This window comes from Dermacentor silvarum, unplaced genomic scaffold, assembly GCF_013339745.2.
Source record: "Dermacentor silvarum isolate Dsil-2018 unplaced genomic scaffold, BIME_Dsil_1.4 Seq679, whole genome shotgun sequence".
Classification (NCBI taxonomy): domain Eukaryota; kingdom Metazoa; phylum Arthropoda; class Arachnida; order Ixodida; family Ixodidae; genus Dermacentor; species Dermacentor silvarum.
Window position 1 is genome coordinate 1 of NW_023606619.1, and position 10,256 is coordinate 10,256.

Genomic DNA, 10,256 nt, shown 5'->3' on the forward strand with positions numbered 1-10,256 from the left:
TCAAAGTTCCCCTCAAAGTTCAAGATTTTGCCAGAACGCAGTTGTATGCTGGGGAACTCAAAAGGAGCAGCAGGTATTACACTCAGATGCAAGTGCAGATGGGTGTGACTGGCCTGGACACCTGTGGGCTGTTTGTATACAGCAAGGAAGAGTGCTTGCAAAGTGTCGTGCCCTTTGAGAAGAGTTTTTTTGACGAGTTTGTGAAACGTTGCGAATTTTTCACCACCATGTACTTGCTGCCCCACATTGCGAGCAACTGTTGAAATAAATCTATGAATGAATGAATGAATAAACCTTTATTTGAAGCAGTGAGTTGGCAGTCGAGGTGGGAGGGTCCCTTAGAAGATATTTTAAATAGTTGCCTGTGCACTTATTTTGTGATACCATAAATGCCGATAGGCAGCAATAGAGTTCTGGGAGGGTAATTTAAACCTCTCTACTGAAGCAGCCCAGCACATTTTTGCAGCTGTGCTGGTGAAGTATCTTTTTTACCTGTGTGCTGCAAATGCCCACAAACAGCATTCCTGCCTCGGTAGTGTTGCACCATTACGCTGCACAACTCTCTTTACGCGCTTTTGGACGCACTGATGCACTTATCGAAGCAGGAAACATTCTGCAGATTTCAAATAATTTGTTACCCAGTGACCATGGCCAGATTCAAAGACGAGTGCCTCTTGTAAATGACATGTTTCAAACAGCTTACAGTCTGCATATATTTCTAAGTCACGAATGACATCAAAATAAACTACTGTACGGGAGCACTATGTGGAAAATATCCGTAGACAACTAGTCCTTGTGAAACAAATGGCTGCAAGTTTTCTGCGGTTTAATGGGGCACTGCATGAAACTATTTATTCACAGCTCCATTATCCTCCAGTAGCTGGTCGCTGTGCAGAATAGATTCCACTGAACAGAATAGTTTCTGGTCATCTGCAAACTGAAGGATTTTCAAATGGTTTTCAAATCCATTTCACCAATATAAGTACCTCGAGGCCTCTCTCAGCAGAGCAGCCAGGTAGAAATGAGTATTCATTCTTCACCGTGAAAAAAAAAAGCAAACAGCTTTACAGAACACAATCATCTTGAGCAGAGATGACAACTGTTACACAGGTGTTTTATATAAGTCAGTCTTTATTATGCACTGGTACATCCAAACATGTAGACCTATAGAAAGGGGAGCTATTGTGCTAGGGAAGCTTGCCACTTTATATGTAATGCCTGATGGCCTTGAGCATGCTGGAATGTTGGAGGAATGCTAACATTGTTTTATTTCATAAAAAGGGGTAGTGATGTATTGAACCACACCGGCACAGCCCATCATCGCGAACATCAAGATTTCATTTACGCCTTATCACAACAATGGTTCACCCACAAAGTTAGTCAAGAGTGCACAAATGTGCCACACTTTGTTCAGTTGTCCAGACATGCTGTTTGGGAACACCTGGGAGAGTATTTTGTAGGTCTTGATCTTCCGGATGACCCTTTCCACGTGTATGCGCACACTTGCAATGAGCCTTGTCTCAGTCTCATCTGCTTCGGACAGTTGAGGCCGTCCTTCCAGGAACGGCGGAATGTTCAAATGCAGTGAATGCTGCTTGCACTCTTCTTCGATAGTGAACCCCCTATCAGCCATCACACTTCGCCCTGGTGAGAACTTTTCCAGCACACCGCAAGCCTTTGTCAGGGCCTTGTCGGACAGTCTTCCAGGAGCAAGATCGGACACAAACATGACAAAGCCATTTGGGCTGCACACAACTAATCCTTTCGCGGTATTATGTTTTTTGTAAGAGGAATAGGTTTCACTCTGCACCCGGAATGACGAAGGGGTCTCAATGAAAATTTCTGTACAGTCGAGGATGCCATCAACGGTAGTGTAGCCCTTGTCAATGAAGGCTTTTGGCCGGTACTTGTCGCACAGTTGCGGAGACATCCAAGTTGGGACCTAAAATGAGGATTAAAAACAACATTTTGCATTTTCTACATAAACATATAATCATCATCAGCCTAATTTTATGTCCACTGCAGGACGAAGGCCTTTCCCTGCAATTTTGAATTGCCCGTCCTGCAATAGCCGATTCGAACTTGTACCTCAAATTTCCTATCTTCATCACCCCACCTAGTTTTCTGCCGTCCTCGACTGCGCTTCCCTTCTCTTGGTCTCCATTCTGTAACTCTAATGGTCCACCGGTTATCCATCCTACGCATTACATTGCCTGACCAGCTCCATTTGTGTTCTCTTGATGTGCATTAGAATATCCTCTATCCCAGTTTGTTCTCTGATGTGCACCACTCTCTTCCTGTCCTTTACATTAGGTCTAACATTTTCCGCTCCATTGCTCTTTCTGCGGTCCTTAACTTGTTCGCGAGCTTCTTTGTTAACCTCCAAGTTTCTGCCCCATATGTTAGCACCGGTAGAATGCAATGATTGCACATGTTTCTTTTCAATGACAGCGGTAAGTTCCCAGTCAGGATTTGGCAATGCCTGCCGCATGAACTCCAACCCAATTTTATTCTTCTGTAAAATTCCTTATCATGATCACGGTCCCCTGTGATTTAATGACCTACGTAAACGTACTCCTTTACAGACTCTAGAAGCTGACTGGCGATCCTGAATTCTTGTTCTCTTGACATTATCTTTGTCTTGTGCGTATTAATATTCAACCCCACTCTTACACTTTCTCGGCTAAAGTCCTCAATCATTTGTTGTAATTCGTGCCAATTGTTGCTGAATAGGACAATGTCATCTGCGAACCGAAGATTGCTGAGATATTGGCCGTTGATCCTCGCTCCTAAGCATTCCCAGTCTAAGAGCTTGAATACTTCTAAGCATGCAGTGAATAGCATTGGAAACATTGCGTCTCCTTGCCTGACCTTGTTCTTCATAGGCGGCATGTGGCATGAGCATTCACATGCCTGTAGAGCACTGATAATGTTTCCGGGGCAGAAAAAAACAACTTTAACATCTACTGTATGGCCTATCTTCTTCAAACTGTGTGATAACTTGTGCAAGTAAGGGAGCACTGCGACTGGCTTGTCTCTGGCAGCGCAGTCTTTTGGTGCTTTGTCTCCCAGCTTGATTTTCTTTAATATCTTTTCTGCTACTGAAACGAACAAAAGCTCGGGGTACCCATCACATGTTAGGCGGGAGGCCTGTGCAAGGAGACTGCGCATTAAAGAGTGGAAGCAAGACTTATTTAGGGCATTTGTGAAGCAAAGATTCACAATGCCCCGTTTAACCAGCTTGGACTGGGCTGACAGATAAGAAAAAAAGTGGCTTGTTCCCTCTAGGCACAGGTGATCTGTGGAGATACTAAGTTGCAAATCTGTCAGGCCCCCCATGGATGTTGCAATTCAGCAAGGCCATCGAAGAGACCGAAAACAAAAGGCACTATAAAGAAAAGGCACCTGGTGTTGACGTACCTGACAAAGCCTGTTGTCCAAAAAATCCAGCCATGTTACCCAGATCCTTGAAACAGTTGTTTTAGACACACCAAACCTGTTAGCGAAACATGAATTTGCAAAATATGCACATCAGTAATTTTCTGTTGCTAAAGCAAGATCATAAGTGAACAGAGCAAGCTACTGTTAAATTATGGAGTTTTACGTGCCAAAACCACGATATGATTATGAGGCACGCCGTAGTGGGGGACTCTGGAAATTTAGAGCAAGCTACTGTTGAAGTCGTCAAGATTTCATGGCACAACATGCTTAAAGAAAATTCAGTATCGTAGGCAGGCACTGTAATGAAAGTACTGCATACCATGTGCAGAGCTTTTAAAGACCATGCAAGTAAATAGCATGCTGCATTCCATGCACCTAATGTCTTAACAAAAGCAGCTCATTTCGAGGTACGAGAAGTGCCAGTTGAAGCAGAACACTTGTGCTAAACTTGCTAAATTTTCTCTTAACGTAAATATACGCTGAATGGCATCACTGCACAGCACATAACAGCGCTCACACACACGAAACAACGCTCACCACACGAAGAATTTCTTTTGGCCAAAACATTTTAGGCTTTGTTAAGCACATTGAGATAAGTTTTCATGAACATGTTCGAACAAATCGAAGATGGTCGAGCGTATGACCCCTTACATTAAGTGTGTACAATGTGAACCCCATCATAATGAATGAATCAGAATATGGAAATGTTTCTCAGGGTACCTAACCCTTTCAGTGCATTTGCGCTTCCAGAAAAGAACCTTGCTGTTTGGACAATGCACAGGGTGAAAATGCATTGAGACTATACTTGAATCCATTTAATTTTGTCTCCCGAGTATGGATGACGACGGCAATACTTGGACTCACTTTGACACATTTCCTTTCCTGTTTTGAGTGCAGAACACTAAAAAGAGGCAGTGTGAATGTGCACAGTGCTTGGTAATGATTTTTCTTCCATTTTTTACTTCCATGGTAACGAGTACCAATCATGCCTTCAATGGTGTGCCTATTCGTTTGCCGTGTGCATGAAAAGTGCAGCGGAGTTTATACATTCAGGGGCCATATTTCCCAACTTTCCATGGTCCGTATTCCATTTCGGTTCCATAAGGCCCTCTGGTATGGGTCGCTGTTGCCGCATCTTTCAGACATCCAGGCAAAACGACATTGTATTTGTGAGTGTTGCTCCAATGGTTATTCAGAGCATGACATCACGTTTAGCTGGACCACGCCCAAGAGAAAAGAAAAAAGGGTGGCACTGCTACTCCGAGAGCGATGGCCAGGTGCCGGGGCGTTCAGTTTGTGGGCACTGGCATACTGGCGCCGACAGCGGAGAGGCAACAACAGTGGCCAATGACAGAAGGCCATATGGAAGGGAACTGGAATATGGAAAGTTAGAGAATACGACCCCAGGGCTGTATTCAGAATCTCAGAGTAGAGTATAGGCACTGACTCCATGAGACATCATCACGATCTCATGGACTGCTAGGATCTACAGGGATGAAATAGTTAAGATCAACGGCGTTACATTGTGGAAACAAAGCGCTTTATACCTACGGCACTCATTGACCATGCAACCCTTACACCACTAAAATTTGCATCACATTTACTTTATAGCTGCCAGGATAATCCACGTTTAGCTACAAGTTGTTTTGGAATTTTGACGTCACTGCACAGCGCTATGCTTGTAAGCAGATTTTCATCACAAAGTGTTTTTAGGAATGTATTTTTTCATAACAGATTCGGTGTTAAAAGTGATTCACTTTATAGACATTTTCACTCGAGAACCAAAGTGTCCGTATAATGAGGTGCTACTACACGATGAGTAGGTGCATATACTTGAGCAGTGCTTTTGATGAAACAGGTATTAAGTTGCACATTTTGCTTGAAGTGTTCCGAGAATGCAACATGCATGCTGAGATGCGAATATAAACAAAAGTGATGTTATTGTAACGGGCTGTGCACTGCATACAAGATGGGTCCGCATAATTATGTGAACCATTAAGGCCTGTAGGGTTCTGCTTATTTTAGTCCACACAGTAGATTCATAGATGATGTTATGCATAGAATGTCCTTGTAAATAAATTGGCGTGGAAACAGATTTACATGAGTCACTCCTATTAACTTTTTAGATGTTAGGTAGAAGTAACTATTGGTGCAAAAAAATTATTGCAAGCTTTGAATGTTGACAGCATACCTGTATGCAAGGTCAAGGCCATCAAGACCAAGCTTCAGTCTCATCAAGACCAGCACGAGCTGGGTCTTCAAAGGCAGGATGAAGTTTCTGTCTTCACTGGCCGTTTCTTTCATCTGCCAGAAGCACAGCCTTTTTGCATCTGGCTCTAGAAGGGACCAAAAAGTGTCCAAGCGCTTGCTGGATGTGAAGCCAGTGTAATACCGCAGCTTTTTCTCGTCTTTTACAAGGGCCTCATATGTGATATCCATGTTCTGTGCAGCTTCAGTCTTGCAACGTCTAACTTTTTCCTGCATTGCTGATAACTCAAGTCTTAAGCACCTGTTCTTCTGCTGAAGACGGTCACACAGCTTTTTTGTTTCGGCGTGGTCCTGCTGACTTCGTTTAAGCAGGTTGTTAAGCTCTGCCACTGTCGCATTTGCTGCTTCAGCTTGCTCCAGGAGTTCAGTTATGATGTGCTTTTGTTTAGCAACTTGCTCGACAAGCTCATCATAACTTAACTGTTGGCTGCTGTATGCATGGTCCAGGTGTAGATGCACTTCCTGCTGCAAAGGATCATCGCTGTCACTGCTAGCGATGGCAGAGACCTCTTGCTCAGATCCAGGTGGCACAGTTGAGCTCCTGACAACTTCAGGCTGGCAGGAGAAAATAAAGAAAGCCATGTGTTTCAGTCTTTATAACACTATTTATTCACAATACACTCGGGGCCCAAGGGCATTTGATTTGGTTTTGATTGCAAAAATTTGAACATAAACAGCAGTAAATGTACGTATTATTCCAAATATAAAAGAGGCTCACAAATGAAAAAAAAAAGTTACAACAAGACACTGAAAAAAAAACGCAAATAATGCAGAGCACAAGCAAGGATGAACCAGATAGCATACAAGGTATATAAACAGCGCCTGCAAACAGGACCGGAAAAGGAACGACAAGAGGAATCGCACTCAAGAAGCAGCAGCATGTGCCTACAAAACAAGAAAATCAGTGGAAAAAAGATTGGCTGAATCAGGAAATGAACTAAAAAAGGGGGAAAAATTGACAATGCGACACTTTCTTGTGTTTAAGATAACAGCACATTAGTCAAACGAGACTTAAACTCAGAATGATCAGCTATTTCAACAGTGCAGCTGCAGATGAGAATTTGTACACTACATTTTTCATTAATACTTCACACTAGTAAGTTTACTAAGCATCATCACTTGTTTTTTCATGCACTAGCACAACCCTTACGTAGCTGCCACCTGTGTCAAGCCCTACCATAAAAAGAAATAATGAGGTATATGTAAGCATAACATGCTTTTTCTCTGTATTACTTGTGCTTATATTACCTTTGTTCTTCTCAACGGTCGCCTCTTCTCCACCTTTTGCTGTCTCAAAGGGAATATTGTGGGCACACGGTTCATGTAAGTCTTTTTCCCTCCTTCGAAGTGGGCCCTGCAAACTCTATGTCCTGTGGTTGGAGTAAACTTCGAGAACCTAGGTAGAGAGAGTTCCAGGATTAATGCTATGACACAATGAACATGGCCAGGACAGCAATAGTGTACCTTCCACATTTTTTGTATGTACAGGCTGGATACTTCCATTGTGAGACAACGGTACAACTTTCTCTTGATTAGCGTACATAAGATTCCATCAGTACGGTGCAAGTGATAATTTTTTTTTTGGGGGGGGGGGGGGGGTTATTCGACAGCGCCACAGACGCAAAAAAATCTTCAGCTGTTGCAGCCAGTTAGCTGCATAGGTGCCGCGAAATCGGCCGCGGGCATGCGCCAGATAACTACTTCCCGGAAAGTAGGGGCGAGGTTCCGGAGACACCACTTGCCTCGAGGATGATCCGTGAACGCTCATCCGACCTTTGGCCCAACGAGTTATGGCTAAGTCGTTGCCAAGAGTCCCGTGAAGCATGTTACGTCGATTAAAAAAGTTGCCTCTCGATGTACAGGGTCGTCCACTCTTAGTTTGATCACGCAAGCGCGTGGCTATGCTCTTCGAAGTGCCAATGCATCTGACACGGCCGCGCACCGAAGTGGCGTCGGCGTATAGGCACTTGTATCTGGTGCTTCTCGTAGTGCGCCACTGCGCTTCGATGTGCGGCTACGACTGACGCACTGGCACTCCGAAGAGCACGGCCATGCGCTCGCGTGTTCAAACTAAAAGTGGACGACCGTGCGCAGTAGTACTATTACAAAATCCTGGTCAGAGAGCTCACCGTCAACTTATGCATGCATGCTTGCTACTTGCGTTGTAAAGGAAACCACGTAAGCGACGTACGGGGTGCTGTACCCAAACAGCATGAACACCTAAAGGACCTCATATAGGCATACAGCACTATAACTTGTAATAAAAGTATGCAGCGATAATAAAAAAAAGGACGGGACGCGGGGCGATACAACAAAATGCCCGGCCTAAACACCCACTGTACGAACGGCGGCTCACCTATTCCGGAAGGGCATACGTAATGCGCAAATATTCTTTGGCGTACTCAGCTACATGGTTTTATATTCCGAGACAAGAGGCCAACCGTAATGCACCTATTTACTAGAGAAACTGTGTTTTACATGGCAAAACAGCTGTCTTACCTGCCGTTCCGTCCGGCCCTGTTAATCCGTTGGATCCACGTCTCTCGTAGCTTTCGCTCTTTAGGAAACACGTAGAATCCGAAGCCTTTGTCCCTTGTGCTGTTGTTGTAGCACCCAGGAACGCAGCAGGTGAATCCTCCCATGGCACGATAGCTCCACACTAACCAAAAATTGCCAAAAATCGTCCGACGTACAGGCACTGCGGGCGGCTGGAGCGGCCGGATGACTACAAGTACCAGCATGCACCGCGGCAGCGGTGGCGTCGTGAAACTGGCCGGTGGGATCGGTCTATTCCTCAACTTTTCCTATGTCAAGCCTACGTTGTTCGGCAGAGTGTCCATTTTGGTAGCCGAGAAGGGTAATTGGCCAGTCAAGCTCAGTATTACCAGTTACGTGCAATGAGTTACGCGCAGTCACCTACTAGAATAAACTCCCTGGCGGTGTTGCCAACATCCGCGATCGCGTTGCCTAATTGAGCGCCTATATAACACTGTTTAGTGATTGCTTATACCGAAGTTATTAATGCGTGATGTGAAATTCTAACTATTGTGTAATAACTGCGTCCGCTTAGTAAAACGTTGTGCAATAGGTGTTTTTGTTTTTGTTTGAGACTTTGTATACTGGTATTTTTTTTTGTACGCTTGCTTTTCACGTGCTCTATATTTTAACATTCCCAGTGTACCGTCCCCTCTCACCGAGTTATCCAAATAAGTGCCTCTAAATAATGCGCAAATAAAATAAAATACATAAAAAATAAACTAAGATTCATGCGTTGCAACGACAAGTGGTATCGCTAACGGTATAAGTACCAGCATTCATAAAAAACACACGAACAACTAACATAAAAGCTAACATAAATTCTAACATAAAAAACTAACATAAAAAAAAAACATTCCTGAAGGCGAGGATGTCTGTTATGACGCCGGTATAAGAGGACTGCTGGGCCGTGTAGAACGGATTTAAATCCGCATTGTCCGCGGTGTACATCAATATGCGAATACAGTGAGTGTCAGTGACTCTTTCAGGGAGCTGTCGTGCTTTCCGAGTCTAATGTTTAGGTAGCGGCCAAATAGCTGGATGAACAAACAGCTAGACAAATACGCCTAGCTTGTTCTTAGCAGTTAAAAGAGTTATAATGTTGATGTCGTTTTAACTGCTAAGAACAAGCTAGGCGTGATTTGTCTAGCTCTTCGAGAACGCATGCGTAGGAAGGAGAAGCCAAAAGAAACTCAGTGTACCACGAGATAAGGCAAAATTTCCTTCGTTCCTTGTGCCTGTGATGTTGTGTACCTCATTAATTTTTTTATGTGGAGAAAAATACATCGGGCAGACAAGCCACTGCCTAAACGTTAAGCTTAGGGAGTAAAACAACACCCTCAAAGGGTTACCATATTCTCATCTTGCCCTACACTGCTGACAATGCGGATCTGAACCTGTTCTGCAAGGCACATGAGTCCTTTTCCGACACCGAGGTAGGACAACTTGGGAAGTTGCAAAGGCTTTATACATTAAAAAAATGGTTCCACGTGTGTGATCCAGTCCTTGATAAACAGCCACACGAAGGAAATAGCATATCTCGATAAGTCGTTTTTCGCTGCAAATCCAACACTATCAGTGTCCACGTGATAAAGGCCAGACTAAGAGCTTGTTGTTTAATGAACTTTTGAAGCTTTTCGTTTTTTTGTGTGTTTTTTAAAAAGCATAGCTGGGTCACATAACTTTTACAACTTTCTTAAACTTTTTTGGGGGTTCGGAGCGCCTTTGCGCAATGATGTATTTTGCTTCTCATAAGTGTCGACTGATAAATAGGCATGGCTTTCTGAGAATGAGCGTTAGTTTGGAGTTAGCGCTCGTCCTCGCTGGTCTTCCTTTATTGTGTCCTCGTTTTCATGCGCTTCAAGTCAAGTCAAGTAGTCATGGACTCGCCCAAATTTCAGGTTTTAGAAGTGTACTGTTTTCGCATAAAGTTGCACAGTGACTGTGCCCTGAACGGTGCATAGTCTTAGTAGTTGTGACATGATTGTACAGCAATATGTTTCATTATGTAT

The 10,256-nt window shown here is 43.8% G+C and overlaps 1 protein-coding gene across 1 annotated transcript; it reads right to left on the minus strand.

Annotated features, from left to right (window-relative positions):
- Positions 1-1,351: 1,351 nt before the first annotated feature.
- On the minus strand, positions 1,352-8,495 carry LOC119435402 (uncharacterized). Its single transcript, XM_037702268.2, has 5 exons — positions 8,209-8,495; positions 6,958-7,105; positions 5,633-6,264; positions 3,421-3,496; positions 1,352-1,942 (listed from the first exon to the last, which is right to left on the minus strand). Exons 1-5 carry the CDS (start codon positions 8,448-8,450, stop codon positions 1,352-1,354), a joined length of 1,689 nt encoding a protein of 562 aa, XP_037558196.2. The 5' UTR covers positions 8,451-8,495.
- Positions 8,496-10,256: the final 1,761 nt, after the last annotated feature.

Coding starts and splice junctions, on each gene's coding strand:
- LOC119435402 (XM_037702268.2), bottom strand. CDS start 8,450: ATGCTGGTACTTGTAGTCATCCGGCCGCTCCAGCCGCCCGCAGTGCCT. Junction 6,265..6,957: donor GACCGTTGAGAAGAACAAAG/GTAATATAAGCA, acceptor TTCTCCTGCCAG/CCTGAAGTTGTCAGGAGCTC. Junction 1,943..3,420: donor TGGACAACAGGCTTTGTCAG/GTACGTCAACAC, acceptor TCCTCATTTTAG/GTCCCAACTTGGATGTCTCC.